The 26826-nt window shown below is 50.7% G+C and overlaps 1 protein-coding gene and 1 long non-coding RNA gene across 4 annotated transcripts in view; one reads left to right on the forward strand and one right to left on the reverse strand.

The window, feature by feature from the left end:
- Positions 1-13607: 13607 nt before the first annotated feature.
- Positions 13608-26453, reverse strand: LOC116217153. 3 transcript variants are annotated; one of them, XR_004161260.1, is made up of 3 exons: positions 26202-26453; positions 18861-18922; positions 13608-18299 (listed from the first exon to the last, which is right to left on the reverse strand). It is a non-coding gene; the product is annotated as an uncharacterized LOC116217153 (long non-coding RNA). The 3 variants fall into 3 exon arrangements; XR_004161261.1 differs by lacking the exon at positions 26202-26453 and adding an exon at positions 19003-19275 and having other exon boundaries at positions 13608-17002; XR_004161259.1 differs by lacking the exon at positions 26202-26453 and adding an exon at positions 19003-19275.
- DNAH1 (dynein axonemal heavy chain 1) overlaps positions 22323-26826 on the forward strand; it is a 73409-nt gene continuing 68905 nt past the window's right edge. Inside the window, exons 1-4 of the mRNA XM_019619889.2 lie at positions 22323-22402; positions 22490-22667; positions 25624-25876; positions 26449-26521. Of these exons, the coding sequence (XP_019475434.1) occupies positions 25664-25876; positions 26449-26521 (286 nt within the window). The 5' untranslated portion in view covers positions 22323-22402; positions 22490-22667; positions 25624-25663. The remainder of the gene's footprint in view (positions 22403-22489; positions 22668-25623; positions 25877-26448; positions 26522-26826) is intronic.

The following is a 26826-nucleotide window of genomic DNA, read 5'->3' on the forward strand; positions in this document are numbered from 1 at the left end:
TACGCGCGCTCGCTGCTTCTGCCTGTCAGCGCCGCTCGCCTCATCGCCTTGCCTGCTATCTCAGCCCTGCAGTGTGGGGCTGCTGCTCGGAGCCAGCTGACCCCTCCTCCCTGCACCTTAAGGGCTCTGCATCCACTCGGGGATGCTGTGCCACCTGTGCTGTAAATCCTTCTGGGGGATGAGACCGTGTCCCTAAGGGACTTGGGACCTGCTGGAGGGCAGCCTTGGCTCCTCCAGGCTCACTTTCCCCGCAGACATTCCCCCAAAATGGAGTGTTTTGGTGGACCCCCGTATCTCTCTGCCGCTCATTCAATGCAGCTAACTCAAACCGAAGCTGCCCTTCCCCTGCCATCCTCCTCCCCACGGCATTGGAATTAAATGTAGGCTGTAATCTGGTATTTGAGAAGCGAAAGGGATGGTGGCCCTAAGGGAAAAGCTAACAGCTCGGCTGCTTGTGTTAAAGAGCTGTCTGCCAGCCTCCGACCACCACGGGCACAATGCCAGGAGTGCTGCTCCCCTGCTCTGCAGCTCCATCTCTGCACTGTGCTCGGCTCCTGGTGCTGGGAACGTGGCCATGGGCAGGGCTGGAAACGGGGGGCTTCCCCAGGGTGCCCAAATCCTGGCACGGAGCAGCGCAGCTGAGCAGGAGCGTCCCTGCTGCACCTTATGGTGCACGCATGCATGCACCCAGCCAGGCTGTCCTTGTTGCACATTGCACCTTGCGGCCCAGCAGGGACGTCCCCATTGCACGCTGCACACAGGTGACGCAGTGCTCAAGCCCCGTCCTTGTGCCAGGCCTGGGGACAGCACCAGGAGCCACAAAGGCTGATGGCACAATAGGAAGCAAAGGCAGAGCCAGGACGGGCTGCTCCCTGTGTGGGTGCCACATCCCCACTGCAGCCCCGCACACCGGTGCTGCTCCCAATGGGAAGTGCCATCCCAGCAGCTCCATATCCCCTTTTAAATCAAACTTTCCTTTGGTCGAGCATTTCCCTCAGCCTGCAACACGACAACAACAACAAAACCCTCCACTTTCAGTAGTTCAAATCGAATCTATGTGGTTCGGAAAAGGGAGGTTGGGAACAGCCATTTCCCTGCCTGTGTCGGGGCCGTGTGCTCCAACCCGGCGAGGTTTGCCAAACCCGTGCGGATCCGCCCGGCTTCGCGCTCCTCCCAGCCCTTTGTACCGCTCGCCTCCATCCTCCCCTTTGTTTAGCATTTTAATTATTTTAATTACCTTGTTTGCCAGCTTATCGCGGCACTCAAACCCATCTGCGTGAGCGCACGCAGACACCCAGACTTTTATCTGCAGCCCTCTGCCAGCGGTATTTGCATTTCTCGCTCCGGCGTTTGGTGGAGGGAAGGAGAAATTAGCATTTGTCCCCTTGGCCAACAATGCCTCGCCTCGCAGGGTCGCTTTATTCTTCCCAGAAGAATGGGGCTAATTTATCTCTTCCCCCTCCCTCCCCAATATCCATTTCAAATGAGAGATTAGGAAATAAACACAAAGCCCGGGTGGGAGGCCCGGGGGCTTTCCCCCAAGGGATGCTGCAGGATGCGGCCCCAAGCAGTGCCCTGCAGGTCCCCACTCATACGGTGGCTTTGGGAATGTCACTGTGGCACCCGGTGCTTGCCAGCAGGGTGGCTTTGTCACCCTCAGGTTGGGAAAAGACACCCTCGGGGATGGGATGCCCAATGGGAATGGGGCTGCTGCCTGGTGGATGTCATGCTCCCTGGGGACAGTGTCCCTCTGCTGTACCCTGACACCACTCCTCAGCCCTCCCAGTGTGTGTGTGCTCCCCATCAGGGAGACAGCAGTCCTGGTAGCTGGGGATGTGCTGTTCTGTTTGGGGCACAGCCTGCTTTGCTGAGCTTTGGGCAGCACGAGCTTAAGGAGGAAGAAATGAGAAATAAACCCCTGTTAAAGTAGCTTTAAGACAGGGATGTCATCCTACCAAAGCGATGGCATGAGGGTGACAAAGCAGGGACTGCCATGGGGAGGCTCAGAGGCAGCAGCCCCAAATGGGAGCAGTAGGTTGCTGCAATGGGTGTGCTTACTGGGGTAATGGGATAGCCACCATGAGCTCTGTTCCCCAGAACCCAGGAATGCAATGGAGCAGGAAGCCCAGCATCCCTGTGCCCCCAAAGGGTCACACACTCCCAGGAGCAACATTTGCCAGGCCCCAGAGAGTACAAAACTCCAGCCAAGCCTGGAGTTTCCCATTTCCTATTCTCTCTGTCCCTGCATCCAGTCTCAATGGGGACAGTCACATAAGGACCCCGAGGCAGCAATGGCCCCTACCACCCTATTTGCCAGATTGGTGCGGATGGGGCACTAAGCAGCCCCTCACCCCCATTCCATTCCATTCCATTCCATTCCATTCCATTCCATTCCATTCCATTCCATTCCATTCCATTCCATCCTCTCCCATCCCAGTAACAGGCAGCCCTGCTGGCTGGGGGCACGGGATTATGGAGCATCTTGCTGGAGCACAGGGAGTCAGGCAATGCCTCTCCATCCATCAGAGCTCCCACTTTTTGCCAAGCACATTAGGGGATAATTAAGTAAAAATAGGCCTTCCGACCAGTGTAGCTCATTAAGGGCTAATTAAGTTAATTAGTGCCAGGTGTGGATTGCAGCGCTTGTGCGTGTGGCTGTTGTTTGCTGTAATTGCATTTGCTCAGCAGCTTCTACTGCCAGGCTGGAGCTTGGCCAGGGAGGAAGGCACTGGGTGCCCCACGCTGCTAATGAGCACCTAATGATGGCATCTGGGGTGGGCAATTAACCCTCCCCTCCCTGCAGCCCCCCAGCAGAGACCTCCCACCCTAAAGCTAAGGTATGTGTGGTCCCGTTGGTGAGGTCTCATTGCATGTGTGGGAGGGACAGGGACACTTGTTGTGTCACCTGTGGTGGATTCGCTGTTCCTGGAGGTGTTAAAGCAATACATCAGTGTGGCATTAAGGTACATGGCTTAGGGGGCAGGTGAGCATGGGTGGATGGGTAGACCTGGTAATCTGTAGAAATCTTTGCCAACACATAATGATTCTGTGATAATCAAGGAGCATCACTGTGTCCCCAGGGGTCACAGGCCACTCACTGTCATACTGAGTGGGAAGGGGAGAGGTGGCTGGAGGGGAGGCAGGTTGGGAGCTATTGTGCCCTGCAGAGATAAGAGCCTTGGGTGACAGCTGAGGTCAGGCAGGAGTGATGCACATCCCCGCCTTGGGCCCGCGTGCAGCTCCATCAAATGGCACCACGGCAAGCTGTGCCCCTGGGGATGGATGAGGAGGGATGGAGGGGGAGGCGGTGCTAAGCCTCGGCCCCAGGAGGTCCTGGAGAGCCGCAGAAGCAGGGGCAGGGGAGGTAAGAAAGGCGTCAGCATGCGCCAAGCATCCTGTGCCACTGAGGATGGCAGGATTCTTGCAGCCTCTATCTGGGCTCCTGTCTCGTTCCTCTTCCCTTCTCCTTTTGCATAATGGATAGGCTGTGAGTAATGGGAAATGGCAGGCCAGCCACGCTTGCTGGCAGCCCCTTAATGAAGAATATGGAAATCTCATCAGTCCAATCAGGCCAGCAAATGAAACCGCTTTCCCTCGCCGATGTGAGCAGAAGGCTAACGACCTGCACTCGCCGGCTCCATCCCTCTCCCAGGAAGCCCCCCTTTCTCCTTGCCTTGCTGACAACCGAGCTGTGAACTTCATCTCCGCAGCAAGCAGAGCCCCAGCTCTTCTTCCTTGCTGCCCCTTCACAGGGCTCGTGCTGTTCCTGAGCCTTTCTCCTGCTCCTTTCCTCCCAGCGCCATGGGCTGTGTCTGCCTCTGCAGGGACGCGTGCAGCGAGCTGCAGAGCAAAACCACTGGTTCCTCCCTTGCCCAACTCCTGTGGCATTTTTCTTCTATCTGAGCCTGGCAGTGGGAGGACAGGTCTACCTGGCCCTCCCTCCTGCTCCACTTCCATGTGAAGCTTCTCTCTGAGCCACCCGCACAGTTTTGGGGTTACTACAAATCACGCGCCTCGGCTGTGCATTGGCCCACCAGCCTGGCCTCATTCATAGTGGGACACCAGACACAGCCAGGACTGGGATCTCAGCCCATCACGGGATGTGCAGTGCTGTGCATGGCTGTGAAGTGCCCGAGGCAGCCAGGCTCACCTCTGCCTGGGGCTCCATGCATAGACCATTTTCCAAAATCCAATGGAAAAGACCCTCTGCAGACCCTATCTGAGCCCTTTTGGAGACCTCAGGGGCTGCTCCTCAAAGAAACCTCCACGAGGAGCTGGGATTCCCAGCTCTATGCCTGAGGGGTCTGCAAGATGGAGATGCCCAGTGAGGAGCAGGTGCTGCAGGGCCCCAAATGCCTAAAGCATCGCACAGCAGAAGAAAGCAATCGTATTTCTCCATAGAGAAGGAACTCTGGTCTTTGCAGCTGGGCTTGCTGGGTCCAAAACAAGAGTGGTATGGCTGTTTGCACGGAATCTTGCACCAGCAGGTGCACCTCAGCAGCATCTTTTTGCTGTTGCAATGCTTCCTTCAGGTAGGGGAATGCCCTCAGACTGTTGGCTTCTCTGCTCAATGTGCCTGCTCCGTGCTCTGCTGGCAGAGACACAGCCTCGTGCTGCTTTAGGGGAATGTTTAATTGCTGCCTTTCACAGCCAGTGCAGAGCTGAAAACTGATGGCGTGAGCTTGCCCAGGAGCACCGAAGTGGGTAAATGTTTTAATAAAATCTACCCAGGGCATTTATCTACGTATAAATACATACATAGTGTATGCTCTTTGTTCAGCACAGGACACTGGCTCGAGGCCGGAGGAAACCATTTGTTTCCATGAGTTATAAGATGATATTTGTGAGCACCTCTAACGAGCAGAGATCCACACGGCAGCGGGGCTGGAGCCAGTCCCGGCACAAGTTGTTTGCATACAGCAGTAATGATGCAAACGGGTGCTGCTCAACATGCTGATCAACAGCAACCCGTTGAAATTAAAGGCTGAGAAGACGCAGGAGCGCTGCCATAAACATTTATTGCAGCACTTCTGTGTATCATCAGCCGCTGATTTGGAGGCGATGGAAGCACGCGGCTGAAATGATGGGCTTTGTCGGAGGCTGCGATCAGCTGTCCTTGATGGATGGCGGTGGAAGCGATGCGCCGTGTTGTCTGCAGCACAAGGCTGAGCTTAAAGCAAAAAGGGGGATTTGCTGCCTTTATTATCACTGATCTCTTGTGATTTCAGGGTCCGAGCTGGTACCAGAACAGGCTGCCCGGAGAGGCTGTGGATGCCCCGTCCCTGGAGGTGTTCGAGGTCAGATTGGATGGGGCCCTGGGCAGCCTGGGCTGGTATTAAATGTGGAGGTTGGTGGCCCTGCATGTGGCAGGGGGGTTGGAGATTCGTGATCCTTGAAGTCCCTTCCAACCCTGCCCATTCTGTGTGATTCTGTGTGATTCTGCTGCTGGTAGAGAAAGCCAGCTTGGAGGTGATGTGCTGGACAATAGCCCAGAGGACATGGATGAAGTGTAGGTTCTGAACACGCAGTGCATCACCTGCTGGAGGGCTCACACTGCTCCTGCTTCGTCTTCAAGTATGTTACATTAACAGCAATAACAACAACTTGCCTACACCAGTAGTGCTCACAGAGCGTGTTGCCCATCAAAGAAATGCGTGCCCAGCTCTGGGGCAGTGGCTGTACCCCCGGGCAGCTGTGCCCAGCAGGGCAAGGCACAAACACAGCACTTGGAGGGCAGAGCTGCTGCTATTGAATCGTCTCCTGGAGCACTCTGCAGTACTGGAAAAAAATCATTGCATGGATTTTTTTTCTTGCATCGATCTGAAGATTGAGGATATGGATTGTATTTTAGCAGAGAATTTCTGATAAGATCTCTCTGTTTCTCTCTGCCAGCAGTGATCCCAAGGAAATAGTTTTGTGCTGAAGCCTCTGACTTACGGATCTCTCTGTGCTTCGTATCTAAAAGCAGAAAAACCCACTGCACTCCAGCAGAGCTGCAGGTGCCATAGCTCTGGCTGCATTTAACACCTTCAGTGAACCCCGCGCAGAACTGCCCTGCGCATGCTTGGGCAAAAGCAAGAGACAACACAACCACGTCCCAGCTTCGTGTCTCAGCCTGAGACATCCACGACAGCACAAAATTTAGCACAACACTGGGCCCACGCTGGTTTCTTCCCCACTCCGTCGCCACCAGGCTCTGTGATAACACCAGCCTCCCCAGGCACCCCCACTGAATCTCGCTTTTCTCGTTCAGATGGGCTGCAGAAGGGAATTGCTTTTGTTTCCTCCAACACAAAGCTGAAAAAAACCCAAGGCTACATCAGTATGGCATGTGGGCGTTTTGAGAAAAATGGGTTTCCTGCTGCTTTGTGTGTCCTAAAGCCTATTAGCTGCCTCTTGTTTTGCCTGACAGGTGAAGCTCGTGTTGGCCTGATGAGACATCACTGGCACAACTTATATTCCATCCTGCCACCATTCCCTCTCTTAACGTTCAGCAGTTTGGCGTTAGCCACAGTGGAAAGCTTTGCCTTTGAAGAAAGGCATCGTTTGAGCTGCTGCATCACCTCTCTCTCACTGGGACCACGACCAGAGCCTGCTGAACGTGGAAAAGTATAGAGAAAGAAAACTGCTTCCTCCAAGGTGAGGTTAGAAACAGGGCTGGTAACTCTGCCTCTTCATGACGGATGCCTTGAGGAGCAGCCCGTGAGATCCCCAGAGAGTCTGGGCTGGGTCTGGAGAGGGTCTTTTCCATAGGGCTGTGACAGCCTTGCCTTGCTGTACATCCCAAGAGCAGTGCCACAGAGCATTCTTTCCCTGGGGAGGAAACCTGAGGCTGAGAGAGCTGGAATTGGCCCCCAATTGATATTTTTCAGCCTGCCCAGCCAAGGCAGCTGGACAGCCACATGTTATCCCGGTCTGTATCAAAGCTCATGCAGGAGAGAAGCATGGGCTTTTTGGGCATCTCTTTGAATAGCTGATGAAGGATGTTGCCAATAGGTGATGTATTGGTGGTAATGTTCTGGAGCTCTTTTCTTTATGCATTTCCCGACAGCCGTGCCCAGGACATCAGAAGGAGCTTGAGTCACTGGTGTGCATGGAGGAAAAGGGAAGATGGCATCTTTTTCTCTATCATTGCCCTGGCTCCTGTTCTGCTACTGGGTTGCAAAGGTGCTTGTGAAGCCACATGCCTGATGGCACTGGCAATTTTCCCCATGTTTCAAAACCTTCTCCAACATAATACATCTCTTGTGTGTAGGATCACTGCCTCAGCTCCTCCAAGAGTCCTGTTTCCATCAGCAGTTACTTCTTGAAATTCACTCCCTGTTTCTTCACATCCACTCCCTAACAGAGATCCAGATGCTTGTGTCTGTTTCCCCTTCCCTTCCCCTGAGCCCTCCTTCAAGGATGAAAACCCAGGTAATGTGAGCCCTAATTCTCCTTAGGGGTGCAAGAAAAGGGACTCTTTCAGTGTGGCTTCAGTCTCAGGGGAGGTACTCAGAAGCTATATGCAAAAGCTTGGGCTCCCATGATGGAATTTGCCACACTGGCCTTTTGAAAGGGGACCAGCACTTGGAAACTAAACCCTCGGGTAACCTGATTATGTCTGTGGACATACTCTGCTTGACTGTGACCCAGGAGGGCTCACCTTAACAGAAGCTTTCAGAAAGAGTTTGCAAAGACTGGGCTAAGGGAAGGGTTGCAGCATGTTTCTGTTTGCATTGACACATTTGCCCCATTATTCATGGCTGGTGTGTGTTTTGTTTCCACTTGGTTCCCAGCATCCTTTATAGATGGGTTTTCATGCCTTCGAGGCAAGCAGCATTGAAATGGTGCCAACGCAACAGTCCTTTGCCAAGAGGCAATTGTGCTCGCCCTGGGCTTCAGCTTTCCTTGGCTATAGTCCCAGGAGAAGGTGTCTGTGGTTCTCCTTCATCTGTGCCGTCTCTCCTCTCCTCTGCCCCGCTCACTAATTACTTTTTGAATCCATTGCTGATTTATTTATTTCTTTTTAATTAGACATGATGGATGAGAAGGAGACTCAAAAACAAGTGCTATGAACACGGGTGTCCGAATCTTTTTCCTCCACCTATTTGCAGGTGAAGGGCAAATCCATGGGGTTGGTTCCTCCCTCTAATCAGACTCCCAGTAAAGTAGCAGGGACAGAATAACTCCAAAAGGTGTATCCAGGGGTGAAGGAAAGCCACCAGCATCTCTCACCAGACACAAGGACAAGAGACGATGGCCTTAAAATCTGCCAAGAGAGGTTCGGGTTGGATATTAGAAAAAATTTCATCTCAGAAAATGGTCAACCCTTGGAACAGTCTGCCCAGGGAAGTGGTGGAGTCACTATCTCTGGAGATGATCAAGAAACTTGGGGATGTGACATTGAGTGACATGGTCTAGAGCAGTCACAGGCATGGGTTGATGGTTGGACTGGATGATGTTGGTGGTCTTTCCAGCTTTTAGGATTCTATGATTCTAAGGCATTGGGGCTGCTGAGAGCTGCAGATCACTTGCTTTCCCTGATCAGGAGCAAGGTGCCCAGTCCCATAGGACTCATTCTTGTGCCCTTGCAGCCAAACGTGACCCTTCGGCTTTGTTTTCTGTTCATCTCCTCCTCAGAACTGACAAAACTCACTACTTGTTTCTTGCTGCAAGGGGAATAGTTTCCATCTCTCTGCTCTGAACACAACAAATGGAGCAGTGCAGGGAAGGAGATATTGGAAATGCCATGGCCTTGCCAGCAGTGGGTCCTCAAAGCCCTTCACCCAAACCCAGCACTTGTCAGGGGAGGCTCAGATTGGATATTAGGAAAAATTTATTCTCAGAGAGAGCGGTCAGGCATTGGAACAGGCTGCCCAGGGAAGAGGTGGAGTCACCGTCCATAGAGGTGCTCAAGAAAACAACAGATGTCACACTGAGTGACATAGTCTAGAAAGGTCACAGGCACGGGTGGACGGTTAGACATGATGACCTTGTGGTCTTTACAGTCTTAACGATTCTATGAGCCTAAGATTCTATGATTTGCCTTCTCCTGAGGCATTATGAGATCTGAAGGAAGGAAGAGAGCCATGCTAAGGGCGAGCTGCACTGATTAACCCACCATGACTCTGGTCACAGGTTTTCTGGGGAGCTTTCTGCTGCTAGGGGATGAAACAAAAGCAAAGCACAGCTCAGACAGCACCTCTGTGGCTCCTGCCCTGCAGCACCAGGCTGGGAGGCTGCCACAGCTCTGCCAGTGCCTGGCAGGAGAAAAGCAAATTGGTGTTTGACAGAAGGCTTTCCCCAAACACGAACTAATGGGAATTCCTCAGTGGTGTCCCTGGGAGCTCCAATATTGGATGTAGGGGCAGCCTTTTGTGCTCTCAGCAGGCAGTGGGTCCTGGTGGGCTTAACCCTTCCCAAAACTCAGCACCGTGCTTGCTGCTGGCCTAGGGCTGGTTCTGGGCACTGGTGCTCTGGTGACCCTTTGTGTGGCCAGCGAGGAGCGAGGGAGGGTTTAGTGTGCAGCTGGAGGCAGGAGTGGGTGAAAAAAAGAGGAATAAGGGAACAAAAGGCGCTTTTTGGGGAGTTGAGGTATGTTTGCATGGGGAAGGGCAGGAATTTCTTTTCTTTGCCCAAAAGTCTAAAGTGCTTTCTTCAGTGCCTCGGTCGCTGCATGGGGCCCCGGTCAATAACATTCCACGCTCGCCCTGCGGAAGGAGACGGGCCAAGCACAGCGCGGCTGAATGAAATTCCTCTCACCTCACCCTGTAAACATCCCAAGAGCCTGGCCCCATTACTGCTGGGTACAAAAGTCCGGGGCTGAGGCCGAACAAAAGGATGGGGAAGAAAGTGCCGGTTGCCACGGCAACGCTGTCCAGGCCGCCTGGTTTTATCAGCAAGGGGCCCGGGTTTTCTGCCTGAGTTGCAGGAATCCGAGGCAATTTATTTCCACGGCAAGACGGAGACTGTGGTGAGATCGAGGGAGGCCGGAGCTCCGCGTGGGCCTTGGTGCTGGCGGTGTCTGTGCAGAACCAGGCCCAGGCCTGCTGCAGGTCACAGCATGGCGGCCATCCCCCCTACGACACGCAGTGCCCAGCCCTCCCCCTTGCCTGGTTTACACCCTTGTCCCCATTTCCCCGGTGGGTCTGGTTTTTGTAGCAGCCTGAGAGTGAGGGCTTAAGAATTTAATTAGGGTATGGCTTATTATTTGACACCCAAAAGAAAGGTGGTGGCTCCCAGTTCCAGCATAGGCCCCTCTGCTCACAGAGCATCTGACAAGCTCGGATTGCAATGGGAACATCAATGCCTGAAGGCCAGAAGAAGAAGGGCTATGCTGCCCTTGCATGTCTCTACAAAGCTAATGCAAAGCATTAATGTGTCCCAAACCCCTAGTGATGGCTGGATGTGGGATGTGATGGTACTGTGTTGACAGAGAGGAGTTCAGCTGCAGGATCCTCAGTCCCATCCAAATCAGTGTCCTCTCCTAGCATTTCTGCTGACAAGAGAAATGCTGTGCTAGGGACAGCAGTGCAGAGTGGCTAAACAGCTGGAGGAAACCCAGCTAAACCCAGCTGGGTTCACAGAAAGCGTTCAACCAAGACACAGCCTGCTCATCTCTGGTAACTAATTCTTTTGTCTAGGAAAATTTCTAAACAAATGCAGCAAGCTGTGCTTTATGTAGTAACAGAGAAATGACTAATTAAACTGAAGATGAGGTAAGAAGTAGAAGACAGGTACAGAAGCTGTACCTTGATGTAGTGGACTAGACAGAGTTCACCACTGGAGTTTCTCTGGAATCGATCCTGGGATCGATCTTGTTTATTCTCTCCATGAATGATGTTGTCATGAGCAGTGGAAGCGCTCAGGCTAAGCCAGCTGATGACGCCAAAGAGGAGGCACTCTGAATGCAGAGGATAAAGGGAGAGCTGGCTGTAAGCAGCAGACAACCTTGAACAGGAGGTGCAGAATGAAGCTGAAATCCAACAGCATGAAATGCAAGAGTACATGCAGGGCTTTTTGTGATAGACAGGGAGTGTATCAGCTGGACATGACTGAGGAGAAGGTGAACTTTGCTGTAGCAGTTGCAGATGATTATCAACCACCAATTAGCTAAAGGCACAAAAAGCTAAATGAAGCCCTAGGAGGCCTGCGATATTTCCAGTAGAAGCAGAAAATTGTTAATTTTTCTGGGCAGGTAGGATGAATTTCCACAAAGAATCTGTGCAGAAAAATTCTTCTTGGTCGGGAAGAGGCCAGAGATCCTATTTCACTACCGGACTTGTGAAACAGAGTCTGCAAGGGTTTTTGTTCTCTAGTTGCATCGCTGCTCAGGGTGGTGGAAAGAGTACATGAGAGGCAGAAAAGCTGTATAAAATGATGGAGGATGCATGCATAGGAGTGAGTGAGAGGCAAGCATTCCAGAAAAGCTTGGGTAGTATTTGGTAGAAAGGTACTGAGCAGGAGAGCAGGGATGCTCAGGAGCAGCCTCTCTTTAAACTAGAACTGTTAAGTAAGTTTCAATAACTCAAACACCTAAGGAAGGATCATGATGACCCCAAAGATCCCATGTCCCCAACATCTCCAACCCACCTGAAGGTCACACTTCTGTCCTTGCATCCCCTTGGATGCTCTGCAGGGTCACTTTGGCTCTTGTTCTGTCCCTTCCTTGCCTGGAAACTGATCCCCACTTTATCTTTACAGAGGGAAAAAGAAAAGGAAAGCCAGCAGACAGGGCCTTTTGTACCACAAAGTAGATTAGGGGCCTCCCAGGGCCCTGCAGCCTGTGCTCAGCGGAGGGAGGGCTGGGGAGGAGGGGAGGGAGGGAGGGAAAGCTCCACTCTCAGCCCTGCTTTTGGTCTGCTCCTTGCAGTTTTCTGTCCAACTTCCTTCCTTTTTTTCTTTAATTTTTTTTTTCCCTTTTTCCCTGCTTGTCACTATGGATCAGCTTCTTGGGGATGAAGATCCTTTCTGTTCTTGCAGTGGATTTAACTCCTGAAACACGTGTCATGTTCCCCAACTCCCATCCCAAATCAGGAAAGCATTCACCCAAACAAAAGCCAAATGCCCTTCCTAGGGGCAGTCAGGAAAAGAGAACTCTGTGGTGGTCTCTAGTCCGATGACAAAAGGTTTCTTGGACTACAGACAAGAAAGTCAGTGCTGCCTGGGATTATAAAAGCAGCTGTGGGTAGCAGGAATTAGCCACCACCTGTGTGATGAATGGACACGGCTCTGGTCCTGCAGCCAGGACACATGCCAGATGCTTGGTGCTACCTCTCTGTCTGGGCTTGACCCCAGAGTTGCTTGCTTTATTTTTTGAATGATTGATGCCTCCTTCTTGTATCCTGTAGGAAACAAGCTGGTGCTGGTGGGTGCACCAAGGCTGGGTAGGATGACTTCCATGTTCTGTCATTGGACATCTGGCTTTTAGAAAGGCTGGGCACCCTCAGCATACCCCTCTTTAAGCACGCCCTAAAATCTCTTCTTTTTAACCCCCTTGGGCTCAAGCGTCTCCTCTATAAAACAGCCACAGCAGAGACCTATCTATGACAAGGGTGTTGCAAAGCCAAAATCATTACCAGTTTTGAAGCATTCAGCTATTACAGTGAGCTCGATCGAGAAGCTCTTTAGGAGACTAATAATTTTACCTTCTTAGCAGAGATTGAATAACGTGCAGTAAGCCCTGCCTGAGGCTCCCTGCTCTGAACAATGCCGTGGAAACAAAGTATTGTGAGAATGTTTGTTCAGCACATGTCCTGCGAGCAGGATGAACCAGGGTCCTCTAGGAAATAGCTCTGTTGTGTAATTAACATTAAAATTAAAAATCTGTGCATTAAAAAAAAAAAAAAAGTAAGGTCTGTGCAGATGACTTCGACCCTGTGTTTCTCATGCTGCAACCATCTTGGTCTTTGAGCAATCTGCATGTGCACGTGTCCATGTTTCGTTCTGTAATGGCCAAACTTTATAACCTATACAGACATTTTGTATTTCTCCCAAATTTAGTTAGATGGTCTACAGAGAAAACTCAGTGAAAAGCATTGAAGTTGGGGAGCCACTGAAAAATTTGTGCTGTAGTGAGAAATGCTGAGCAACCCATACTGATTCTACTGAGCCTGTGACAATGGGGTCTTGTTTTAGTTTTATTCTGCAAACTCAAAGGCTACTTTGGGTGTTTGGAGGTGAAACCTGCTGTAGTAAGATAAGCACAGCAAGAGCAGCTTGGGTTTTGTCAGAAGATGTGAATAAACTGACTTTTCCAATCCTATTTCAGAATATCTTCACCATCTTGGGTTGGATCCAAAGACTGACCTCTTGTAGCACTACTGCTGGCAGCCACGTTTCGGTGCTTGCTGTGTGATCCAGACTCTGGACAAGCTGGGGTTGGGCTGGGATTGAAGATGGGTTAGCCGTAAATCTGCAGCACCTCAGTTGGCCATGGGAACTAACCATCCAGATGGAACAGCCCTCGTGAGCCCAGTTCACACTTTTGCTTGCAGTTTTTTTTCTACTGTCCTTTGGCTATGATTTTCAGACCTTCACAGGTTTTTCTGGAAGTATCAGCCAATATGGGATGTTTTCAAGGATGCCTCCAAAGGGAGTAGATCTGCAGGGACAGCAACCTGAGGTGAGGATAGCAAAGATTACAGAGACTGAGCTGTTGAGGTTGGCAGAAGAAAACATAATGGTAATATAGTTCCACATAAGGGCTTGGAAGCTTGGAGCTTCTCAGAGCCTGCAGCATTCAGACTGGAGGAGAAAGAGAGCTGGACTGAACTGGGGTCAGCAAACAACTCTGATGACTCTTCATACCTACGTATTCTACAAAGTCACTCTAAAGAGATGTAGCTGAACTCAACAGAGTCCTCACACTGGGTCAAAGTGGCACTGCAGCAGGTGAAGAGACACCCATGATGCTACTAAATGACATAGCATATTTCCTGCTAAAGCACTCACTGTTGGGCCTGGGGCTTCTGGAGAAGAATAAGACAGAAATACTGGCCTTTACCATGTAAAACTGAATAAATCCAGGGATTTCCAGGGATGAGGAGAAAGAAATTCTCCAGACTGCATTGTTTAAGTCATCCCCTGCATTTTTCTGGCCCTAAAACTCATAGCAATGTGCCTGTGCTTCTTTCAGCCATAGACACTTAACTTTTTAGAACCAGAATGGTGGGTATCTTGTTCCTGCAGCTATACATTTTTGCCTTTACAATGTGAAAGTCCAGAAGAGAAACTTACAGGCTTCAAGGAGAAGCAAGAAGCTGCAGCTCCCTACCAGGCCAGCCACGAGCACAGGTAATCCCAGTCAAGGCAGTGCCCCTCAGTCAGGGCACAGTCCCACAGCATCTGAACGTGGCAGGCAGAGCCAAGCACAAGGGGACAGCTGGCTAAAGCTGGCTAGGGCCATAAGTATTAAAAGGGCCAGGGCCCTGGCATGAGAAGCTTCACAGCCTGACTGGAAGCAATAGAAATACCTTAAAGAACCCAAGAAGTAGATGTTGCACATGCCACTGCTAATAACCTCTCCAATTTTTCCTGGTACCTTGTTGCATATCATATGCACCTGGGAAGTGGAGGGAACTGGAGCTGAGAATCAGAGAGCTCAGAGCAACCCCAGAGATGCAGTAAACATACCAGATGTGCCCAACATGAAATGGGATCTAACAGGGAAGAGGAGAGGGAAGGTAGAAGGGGATCCATTATTCATGAAGGCAATAGCAGTACAACACAGCCTCCGTAGACCCACGTGGCGTTGGATAAGGTTACTACATAAACACAAGTAGGTAATGGCATGCCAAATTGGGTGCAGAAAGAAGAGAGCTGATGAGTCCCTATCCTTCCCTTTTTCCCCTTCCCTTCTCCCTTTCCCTTTTTTTCCTTCCCTTCTCATTTTCACTTCCCTTACCCTTTTTCCCTTCCCTTTCAAGCAGATAGCACTTTCCTTGGGTGCATGTTAGCAGAAATGAGTTCCTTTGGAAAGCTCTACTTTTGGAATTTTGGGGGAAGATTTGAGAAATCAGAAGTGCACACAGCCCAGGAAAAGGGAGAAGCAGCTTCCCTGCTAGGAGTTACACCAGGGAGATGGTAGCAGAGAAGTAAGGGCAGCATGAACATGAATCACATCCAGAGGCTTCTGGTTGGTCTGCCACAGATGATGTGATCCAAGAACTTTGGTGCAGGCTTGATGGATGTATCAGAGCTTCCTATCTCACCGTTATCTGCTCCTCTTCTCTGCCTCTCACTAACAGAGATCCTGATTTTATCAGGAAACCTATCAGGGCTTAGCACTTGTCTCAGATTACAGTACGTATTTGCTACGGCTCTAGCTCTTCTCACAAAACAATGATTTGTGTTACATCTCCTGGACTTCCTGCTCTTCTCTGCTGCTTTCCCTCTCTCCTTCCCATGCAACTGGCTCCTGTTTGGCAGGCAGGTGGTTGGACATGTCTCACAGCTGAGTGTGTGAGCAGGTTGCTGTGTAACACTGTCTGTGACCCCAAGGAGGATGCATTCCAGCACTTGGGAATTAAACATCAGTTTGTCTGGGCAGGAGATTGGGCTCTGGCTTTGCACCTCTTGGCTTGAGAGCACACCTAGAGTGTACCAGATGTCTGCTGCAAAAGCAGCAGTGTGGCTGGTGGGGAGGTGGAGGTGAAACGGGGAGGGAGTGATTTCCAGAGAAAGGGCTGCAGCGCTTGTAGGTCATCTCCTCTGCATGTGTCACCTGCGAGGGTTTCTTAACCAGTGCTACTTAAATTGCTCATGGTTAGCTAGACTGAGCTCCTGCTTCAGGTTGCAGCTATTATCTGTGCTGCAGCAGATGCCTGAGCTCAGTTAGGGCTATGAGGTGAGGAGAGGGGCAGCATCCCAGGCACTTGGGCTGTTCATAACATGGTTGTTTTTGGAGGATGTGCATCTTTTTGCATTGTTTTTAATTACATTCAGCTTCTCTGATACACCTGCTGGTGGTTGGCCACATGGCTGCACAAAGCCACCATCCTGCAGTGTTTGGGCCCTGCATCTGCCTGGGAGCCAGGTCCCATCTGGCTGTAATTACCAGCTTCACATCAGCAGAAAAATGCAATATTTAAACACAAATGTTCGATGTTTGCATAGCAAACCTCAGGATAGAAAGCTCTTGATAATTAGCCTGTAGGAGAAGAGGAGGTGCTGTGCAGGTGAGCCCTGAGCTGTATAGCAGTTAGAGCAGGACTCTGTGGGACTCACAGAGACAGAAGAGCAGCGCTGAGCACCAGGAGCCCTTTGTGCCTCACTGCAGGCAGCAGCTGCCCACAGCCCTGCAACCACCACTTCTCTCTTGGAAAAAGAGAAATGGAGCCTGCTCATCCAAAGCAATCCCATCTATTCCCATTCCATCCATGCGAGTTGCTCATCCAGACTCTCCAGCTGGTGGAAGAGCTACTGAAAGCAGCACAGGCTTCTTACTCAAAGCAAACCACCAGGATGAATAATAGCACGTGGAGGACTTGGGCAGCTGTCCCCAGAGAGGAATGCAAGCACTAACATGTTTCTCAAAGCAACACAGGGAATTTACTCCACTGGCCTTTAAAGCCTGAGATTGAAAGCACAACAGGTGTGAGGTACCACAGGCTGAACCTTATCTCCCCCAAAGCAGGTGGCTGATGGTGCCAGGACTACCTGGCACGGCCCTCTACGTGACAGTCCTGGAGGTGTTGGTCCCTGTCCTGTCTTCTGCAGGGTCAGCTGTTACTCAGCATTTTCTTTCCCTATGGGGAAAAAAAAGCACACCTTGAGATGTCTTCCCTTCCTGATGCCATCACATGGTCTCTCCTCCTGGGCTTGTCAAGGCAGGGCTCAGCCTGTCACCACTCGTCATTTCATGGCAGCAGAGTAGATGTAGGGTACCAAATGCCTCCTCACTGTCTCAGAGGGGTTCAAAGCCTTTTTCCTGCCACTTGTGCACCCAAGGCGAGCAGCCTCACTGTCGTCATCGCCTTGGAGAAGCATTGCTCATCTCTGCAAACTTTAAAGCCGCATCCTGACAGACCAAAATAAATCAATCAATAAATAAATCGTCCGTCGCATCTACTGGATTCTGCAGTTTATTTCCTCGGTGCTGATGAAAAATAGTTGGATGCTTAGTAGCTTCATGAGACTAATTATGATAAACGGCCCCATCGCTGCTAATATCCGGCCATTAATTCCCAGATGGAGCTGCAGAAAATGTCAGGAATGGAAATGTCAGCTCTCTAAGAGGACCTGGCAGGTATTGAAGTGGGGACTGGAGCATCAGCAGAGGAGGCATCGGGGGAGAGGCAGGAATTAGCTGGATGGCAATACACATTTAGAAGCTGTACTTTTTCTGTCTTGATTGCCCAGTTTCTCCCAGTTATGTCTCTCTCAAGCAATGACATTACCATGGCTCCTTTCAGATTTTCAAGCTCTGTTCCCTACTTCAGGCAAAAGAATCGGCATCTCTTAAGAGTGACACTTCCTTTGAGTGGAGGGAGCTCAACCTGAAGCTTCACTTCCCTGCTGAGACCCCAGAAATGTCACTTCATGTAAGGCTGCCGTGAGTTGCTTACAGCAGCACTGACCTGAGTATCCCCTGGCATGTGGCAGTGCTGGGGCAGCTGGCACTGGGTCTGATCACTGTGGCTGGTCTCTTTGGCCATCATGGGAGGGTGCTATGGGACCAGTAACTCCATCGCACCATTGCTTTCCACCAATAGTTTTTAATGGTTTTTCTGTATGTTAGAGACAGTTCTTTGTGGGAGCGTTCACTTCTAAGTGAGAAAGCACTCCAAGAATAGATGAACCAGCCAGACAAATGATTTCAATGCCCAGATATTGACAGCGCTGTGTTACTGATGGCAGGAAGTCAGGCTGGCACTTGGTGCAATAAATCAGCCAACAAACAAATGTCAGGGAGATATGTTGTGAAGTCGTTCTAAATCCAAAAATATGGGGTTGTCCTCTTGTGTGGAAAGCCACTCTGGCACACTGACATGCCTTAATCTCTGCTTCTGTTGATTTCTTCTAAGGCCTGGTGCAAAGAAATACATCTGTTTTGATACAGCTCATCTATTTTGTTCAGCCCACTGGCTGAAGCCTTGCTCTGTACAGCTTCTGTAGTGTTATTGTTCAGATAAGAATCTATTCCAGCTCTTGGCACTTGCTTTCAAGTGGAAAAAATCCAAGCAGGTTGGGGATTCCTTGATAAAGCGCCAGTTGGTTGAAAGAAATGCTTTGATAGGAATCCATTAGATTGAGCAATGCTGGTTGTCAGCAGAGGATGGCATTTTCACTCAAAATTAGATGATGTGGCCACTTACCTGGTGAGAGAAGATAGAGCACTCAGCCTGACCAGCCTGCTCTAGCACACAGAGCTGAACCAGGGCTCCCCACACCCCGCCATCAGCACCAAATCACTCCTAGCAGGGAGCAGAGATGTCTCTGTCTCTCTGAAAATCTTGATGTTCCTCCTGAAGCTTGAAAGAAAATTTCCAGACCTTCAAGTCGTTTCCCAGATCTTATTCAAGAAAAAACACACATCTTCCTGACCTCCTTGAACACACAAAGTTAGCAGGCTGAGGACCTCAGTCCCTGCATGTTGTCTGGGAAAGCCTGAGTTGTAAGACTGCTAGTATCTTTCAGAAATGGCTTGCAGTTCTTTTGGGATGGTTTTTGCTGGAGGCGGGTGGTATATTTCCTAGAAGAGAGCAGTTCTATCTATAGCCTCCTGAGTGTTGTGTTTTGCATGCTTGAAGGGTGTTTGTATGTGAAACTCTGAAATTTCTGAAGAGTGCCAGGAAATGTCACCTCTCAGGCTACATCCTTCCCAGTACAGACTGGGCATATTGGCTTCCTTATGAGGCAGAACCCACTACTCTTACCTGGGATGACTTGTGTCCCAGCCATCAACAGCCTCCTTTCTTCTGCAAGCACTCCTGTAGCCCTACAGAGAAGATAGTAGCATTGTGTTAGAGATGCTTATGGCCAGTTCAGCTAACAATAACCTACTACAGGCTTGCTCACCACTGCTGAGAGCTCATCTTGCTTAACTCCTCCATCACCACCATTCTCTTCCTGTACAGGTGTGGTCCTGACAACCCTCACTGCCATCTTCCTGGCCAGCCCTGTGTTTTCCATGCACCTTTCTTGGAATTTCCTTTGGGAAGCCTTCTGGCTGGACTGGTGGTGGGACATGAGTGTGAGATGAGAAAGAATACTAACCAACATGAAATTTCTTTATCAGAGTCAACATCTCATTCTTTTCTTGAGATTGCAGGAAAAAGTGGAGTCTGAGAGCAAAGAATTTGCAGCTGGCTGGAATGAACTGCTCCACCAGTTCCACCCTGCATGAACACAAGATAACCAACAGCTTGTTACGGAAAGAGCTGCAACGGGTAGCAGGGGTATAAAGGTGAATCTGACTTGATGTTGCCTTCCCAGAATTAAACTGTATCTTCAGGAGAAAGGCATCAAGGAAGATGCAGCCAGACCTCCTCCTGTCTCTCCCTGCTTTGTCACTTCCTCGTGGTTTTTTCTGTCAAATGTAGTTCACATTGTCAACATGTGGTGTTTTACTCTAAATCAATGCTCTCTTGTGTGTGGGAACACACGTAGGTGTGGAGACAGAGAAATCTAGGGCCTTATTCTCCAGTGGCCTCGTGTTTGGAGGATCATTTACACCTTCAGCAAAATGCGTGTGGGGTAGGTATGGAAACTGCTAAATCTGAAGATGCCTGCCACCCACTTCAAAGAGGTGCAAGTGATGAAACAACTAGTGCATCATCTCTGAGGTCCACACGAGTTGGGCATTTTGGTATTTTGTTATTCTTCCCATAACTAGAGGAAGGCTGCTCCCTGTAATAGTGAACTTGTGTGCAATGCACTGCCCTGGTATTTTCTGAGCTATCGGTTTAGAATAAATGTTTCAGAGCCAAAGGATTGAAAGGGGAGAGGAAGAAAGGCGGATGCAAAAGCTCATGGATAACAGAAAGCAGAGGAGCCAGGCTCTTGTCAATGGAGCTTCACAGAAAGAGCAAATCACTAGCATGTGTCACAGTTTGCCTTTCTGGTGCCAATCCACACACTAACCATCCCCTAAGTGAAACTGGTTTGATGGGGGAGACAAGAGCTGCCCCTCACTGTGGGTCAAGACTTTGCTAAGCCTCACTCACGCCCTCACCACCCCAGTGGTCTTCTTGGTCAGATGGAGAGAGCGGTGTTTTCCTTCTCTCCAAACAGCTTTGCACTAGAACCAGTTCTAGGTGAGTCGTTGACCTGGTCAATCCTGCTGCTTCTGCAGGAGCTCAGGAGCCTGTTTTTGGAGAACTAATTTCTTGGGAACTCAGCATCAGCTGTAAGTACCGGGAGGTCTGTAGGCTAGAAAAAGCCACATGGTAGAAAAGGAGCAGGAAGAAGTGTTGGAAAGAAGATAGCACTAACTTTCGGGGCCAGCATCCAAACTCAGGCTGAGATGAGGGGACAGCACAGAGACACTCAGCAGCACTGCAAGCAGCTGTGCTGAATGCCAGCCACCACAACTGCTCAGGGTTTGGGTGCTCCCTGCTGCAACCTGGGGAGTGGGTCTCTAGGGAACCATGAGGCCCTTTTGAAGGCAGGTCAGGAAATGAAACCTCACTGCAGCACAGTGCTGGAGAGCATGGTCAATCGCACACCTGTCTGCTTTCAGTTCTGGCCTGGCAGGTTTCTGAAGGGCCAGCCAATTGAAACGGCTCCGCTTTCGTCTCCTGGCTCACTGAAGCATTTTGTGTCATACTTTGAAAGCTCGGTCAGAAATGAAGCACGGCTAACCAGGGGGACAGCAAGGCCTGCTGTGAATTTGTACACACCTTGCCCCCACCACAGGGGGCACAAGGCTGTCCCAGAGAGCACAGTAGAGCTCTCCCTTTGAGTCCTCTGGGCCAAGAGTCACAGTCTGCAATGCCACCCCTAGGACCTCCTGGAAGAACCATAATCACATTACACTTAATCGAGGAAAGCCTTGATTAAATAAAGCACGGGGCCAGCGGCATAATGGAAAACCTACTCCTGGGGGTTTCTCCAGCAAATTTCAGGATGACACGAACCCCATGCCGGCCACGGTGAGGTGCTCATATCCTGGCTTCTGCTGCCTCCTGGTGGCACAACCCCCTGCCCCGCTGCCACCCAGCCCCTCTTGCCCCCCGACAGGGCCACACGGGGAGCCCCGCTTGTCCCCAGAGCAGCCAAACCTGTCCCTCTCTCGTGAGTTTGGGCTGAGGGTGGAGGGAGCAGGATGCTTCCCCTGCAGCCCCTTGCTTTGCTGGGTGTCTCCCAGCTGAACCCAGTGCCACCTGCCCCTCACTTAGTCATATGTTCTCCAGGTGGAGTTACAACCCCAGTAGGTGTGGTGCCCTAGAATGTCCATGGGTACATCAGCTCAACTAGAAATAACCCCTGGGAGGCAGGTGGTCTCTGCTAGTGGGTCTACAATGGCTCTGTAGAAATGGTGGCTCTGTGCTGACTCTGTGGTGGTGGTAGCTCTGTAGTGGCAATGGTGTCCCTGAGGTAGCTTGACAGTAGCTGCTATGCCCCTTTGGTGACACTGGTGTCTTCGTAGTGGTGGTTCTTGGGTGATGGTGAGGACTCAGAGGTAGGGTGGTGGTGGTGGTGGCACTCCATGGCTGTGCTGGGCACTCTGTGGTAGCATCGGGGGCAGCTCTGAGGTGGCTCTGTAGGAGCAGCGGTGACAGCCAGGGCTGTATGGTGGCTGTGTGGTGGCAGAGGTGCTCTGTGGTGGCTCTGTGGTTGCAGTGAGGCTCTAAGGTGGCTTGTATGGTGGCAGAGTTGTTCTGTGATGGCTCTGCCAGTGGTTCTGTGGGGGCTCTGTGGTTGCAGTGAGGCTCTGTGGGTAGCAGAGAGGCTCTGTGTTGGCTCTGTGGATGGCAGAGGGGCTCTGTGGTGGCTCTATGTTGGCTCTGTGGGTAGCAGAAGCACCCTGTGGTGGCTTTATGGTGACTCCACCAATGGTTGTGCAGTGGTTCTGCGGCGACAGAGGGGCTCTTGATGGCTCTGCACTGGCAGAAGTGTTCTGTGGTGGCAGAGGGCTCTCCGTAAGCGGTTCTCTGTTGACATAGAGGCCTTCTGGTCGCTCTGCGGCGGCTAGTTGCTGGCAGAGGTGTTCTGCGGTGGCTCTCCGGTGTCTCTGTGGCTGCTCCGAGGTGAGCCGTGGTGGCACAGCGGCTCAATGCCGCCCGCCCCGCCGCCAGCCTAGCCGCAGCTCACACGGACCGGGCGGCCCCGAGGCGCCCCTCCCGACGGATGGTAGCGGCCGCCCCTCCCCTAACGACGGGACGCCGGTTAGCAGCGCTCAGCAGCGGCTCTCCGCGAGGCGGGAACGGCGGGTCGGCTCTGAGAGAGCCGGGGAGCGGAACCGGGATCGGGTTCGGTGAGCTGGAAGGCGGAGGGGCGGATGTCAGTCAGCAGCTTTGCCTAGCGGTCGGCTCGGTTCTTAAGCCCTTTTCTCCTGTCTCAGTTTTTAGGCCGTTTTGAACGCTGTTTGGAAGGAAAGAGGCTGAGTCCGTTTTGTTGACGCTTTGGACCGAAGCAGAGAAAGACGCAGAGGCAGCGGATCAAACTGCTCTGCCAGACGTTGAAGACACGTGGGAGGTTGACTTGGAGGATGTGTAAAAGCCCGGATTTGCTGAGAAACTGTAATTATAGTTTTGCCACGATGAGACACAGACACTGTCACTAACGTACCGGCAGTGCCATTAAAACATGCTCTGGTTTAAATGCCTCCATTTAGCACAGAGCAGCACACCTGTGTAGGTAGGAAAGATGATTTTTCAGGTGTGAGAGGGCCTGACTGAGCTGATGGGAAAGTTCAGGCAGGAAAGTTTTCTAGGCTTCCTGTGGCTAAAACTGGAAGGTTTGTTGGCTTAAAGCTCTTCTTGTTGGCAGCTCAAGCCCTGACTGCCCGGAGGGTTGTGCTCCAAGCAATGGTGGCACACAGCTGAGTGTGATACAAACGGCTTGTGCCACTGTACAGCTTTGCTTCAGCATCTCTTGGGCAGCAAAGAAAAACCCTGAGCACTGTTTCACACTGGCTGAGGTTGCTGTAGCAGGTCTGTCTGAACCCTCAGGCTGCCAACAGCCTTGGTAACACACCACATGCCCTCTGCCCAGGGATCCAGGGCCACCCTAGGGTGAAGATTTGGGAGGACATTCTCCCTTCCTTCTGGGGGAGCTGGAGGCTAGGGAAGAGCTGGTTGCTCCACAATAGACCCCTGCACACAGCATCTAGGCTGAGTAGAAGAGAGTGGATCTTGTTTTTTAAACCACTACAGAGTACGTTCCTAGAGCTGGTTGGGAGCACCAGCTTCCCTGCTGAGCTCTGGAAGGAGTGCTGGCCAGAAGGAAGCATTCCCTTTGTATTTAGCAGTTCTCCATCTCTCCCCAAGCTGTATCACGTACAGACAAGCTGTTTTACTCATATGCATGTTTGGTAACATATAACATGTCGGAGGCTTGCTTTTGTTGTTTATTTTGGGTGTGATGCGTCAGTTTTGTGGTGGCAGCTCTGAACACCCAACCCTCCCTCTATGCAGCTGCAGGAGTGTGGTGGATGCTTTTGGGCTGGATACTGAGGAGGGTTTTGTTTGATTGTTGAGAGAAGAATTCAGGAAGGGTTGTGTGGAGGTGTGAGTGAACACACAGGGATCTGGGCAGAGATTGCCAGTCTTGCAAAAAGGTGAGTAGACTCAAGGTTCGGATGAGCCTTTCCTCGTGGAGATAGCTTTGGAATTGGATGGGCTGTGGATTCAGGTTCTAAAAGGTCAAAGTACAGCAAGTTGCACTGGCACCTCCCCTCTCCCAGGAGGGATGCTCAGGTGGGCTTTGTTCCGCTTTGCTGCTGGTTGGTGTACCCAAACAGCCGGCCTGATAGAGCCCAGCAGTGATTCGTCAGGAACCCTTGGATCTTGGCCGATACCAATCAATCCTGCTGGGCTGCTAAAATAGATATGGCCAGAGCATAAAATAACTAATAAAATCAAAATCCTCCATGGAAAATTCATTCTTCAGGGTCTGAAGTTGCGGTTCTTGTGCCAGAGAGAAGCTAGGAGGAGAAAGATTTGAGATTTTCTAGCTTGAAGGAGGGGAGAGAGTATTATTGATCTTGTCTCCCAGGCCTCTGCAATCTGTTTGTTTGCTGTGTGTCACTTAAAGGATTCGCATCATGGTAACCTTGATTTATTATCCGATTTCTTTTTTGACTCAACCTCTCAAAATTGTGCACTGGCTTGAACCTACAGTAATAAACCCGCACAGTTATTCCCTCTTATCTCAGGCATGCATGTAACGCTTTCTCCGCTGTGTGTACCTGAGTCATTCGTGCAGACAGACAGCAAGGTGAAATTCAGAAAAAAATTCCCTTCTGATAGAGAGTGTGGGATTGGCACCGTTTTCCACTCCATTCATTGCAATCTCCAAGTGAGATCAAGACTCCAGACAGGCACCGCACCAGCTGTGGCCAACAAGATCAGGCAGGATCTTTCTAAGGATTAGCTGCAGCTGTGCTGGAGGACCCCCATTTAGCAGTCTGTTACAGGGACTTGGCCTCCAGGAGTGACTGAAGTGGATGCATGAGTCTTAGGAAGGGTGCAGGGCACAAACATCCTCACGTAGGGCTGGGTGAGGAGCTGGGGTCTAGCCCTGAGCAGGAATTAATGAATAAGCCGTATCACACTCAGGGTATCCCTGAGAGACACCACAGAGGGCTTTGACTCATAATTTATAGGAAAAAGCTTGGCAGGTTTGTGCACATCGTTCTGTCAGCACGTGTGTGCAGGCTGGAGGGGCTTGTGTCACTTTAGCTCTACTAATTAGTGACTGTAGTCACCTCTGTGTTTAGAGAAGTCTAAAATCAAGGGCTGCATTACCATCCTGTCATAAGTCTGAGGGCTGCTCTTAATTAGTATCTCTCTGAGCATGAAGGTTTTTATAAAATACAGCCATACAGCTGTGATATTTGCCTGGACTTGCAACTCCCAGAGTGGAAGAATAGGAATTATTTGTGAGCTGAGATCACCAGCAAAAATATCCCCTGCAGCAGGAGAGAGAGAGAGAGGAGCTTCTGGCTATATTTTAGTATTCGTCAGGCAATGCTTAAACATCTCTCCTGAATTATTTAAATGAAAAGGCCAGGCCTCACATCTGGGAGCTGTGTTGGTATCTAGGCTGTGGACTGTTCCCATTGGAGTCAAGTGTGACAAGGTTTTTAAGGGATTTTGGTGCAGCAAAAGTAGCACTTCTGTTGTAGTCCCAGTTGACTCAGATCCTCCTGGCAGCCTTTAGAATGCTGCCATGATCCAGGAAGCCCCTGCTGCTTCAGGAAAGCAGTTTTTCATGTGTATGCTGCTGGTTTTCCCCTCTAGAACCCATTTGGCATAATAAAACACTTTCCCCAGGGTTGCTGAGCCATCCAGTCAGCTGTGTGAGACTGATGGCCCCCAGATCATGAAGGCAGCACTTGGTACCCAAGCAGGGAGTCGAACCAACCTTGTTACCCACTCATCTTAGCAAGCCCACAATATCCAGCACAGTGGGAGGGGGTGGAGGAGTGCCAAGGATGGAGTGTTTAACTGGCTCAATGTCTTTTTGCTCTAGAAAGCCTAGGATTGCACTGCAGAGTCATTCTCCTAAGAAGATGGATAAAGTAAACAAGGATTTGATGAATTCCCTGGGCAGGAGCCCCAACCCTCCCAGTACCAGCCGCGAGGCTTCATGCCAGAACCACAGACCAGGAAGGCGGTTGTTGCTTCCTGATAGCTGCAACCAGGGGGCAAAAAAGTACTCGGCTGTTAGACAAAAGGCTTATTATTCTGGTGTCCCCACTCCAGAAGCCTCCAGCATCTCAGAGGTAAGTGCAAAGAGCAATTCTTTTTTCTACCGTGGACCTTCTTAAATGAAATAAAAACAAGGTGCACCTGGTGTGCAGAAACACAGCTTTCATCCCAACTCATCCCAGCCCTTCAGTTCTGTCAGAGGCCTTTGTGCAAGTCCCTGACCCTTACAAAGTGAAGCCTTGAGGTTTTTTCCTGGTCATAGATGTTCTGCTTCCCTTACGGCCAGTGCTATCTGTGTCTTCCTGCCATAGCTGTGTTTAGGTTACCAGTGAGGCAGGCAAGGCAGAGCAGTTGTGACTGCAGAAAGTGTTTGGAAGTACAACCCTGATGATTGCTTACCTCATCAACCCTCCATCCGCATTTTAAGTTGACTTCAGGCTGCGCTCTGCTGGCAAATCCCCTTCTTCTCTGTGCATTGGGCTGAAGTTTCTAGGAGCGTTTGCCTCTTCTGGTTGTTACTGACAGTCACATTTATCCCTAAAGTTCTGGTAAAGTGAGTTTCACTGTCTCACTCTCTGTCTTGACACAGAAACCCAGCCTCCCACTGTGCTGTAACTGCTCTCACATTTCTCTCACTGCATTTCAGGATGTTTATGCTGCACCCCGTACATACCTTTCTTTGCTAAATCAGGCGGACCTCGAACAGCACACCCCTAAAGGTAAATACACTGAGAGGAGAGGTGGTACGGCAAGATACGGGCCATAACCCCTATGGCTGCTTACACTGAGTGTGCTCACAACTAGGCTGAGACTATAGCTTAGTGCACTGCTTTCCTTCCCCTGTCAGTGCCAGGAAAGGTGCTAAGATGCCTGAGAATCCCCTGAAAAAATGAATTTCATTTAGAGATAGAGCAAATTGATCTGACCACGTGGTAAAACCATGCTCCCTTTTCTCCTGAATACTTTCACCCCCAAGGTTCAGGTGGACTGCATTGCTGTCCATGGGAGTTTGTTGTATGGTGAT

This window comes from Meleagris gallopavo, chromosome 14 (assembly GCF_000146605.3).
Source record: "Meleagris gallopavo isolate NT-WF06-2002-E0010 breed Aviagen turkey brand Nicholas breeding stock chromosome 14, Turkey_5.1, whole genome shotgun sequence".
NCBI lineage: Eukaryota > Metazoa > Chordata > Aves > Galliformes > Phasianidae > Meleagris > Meleagris gallopavo.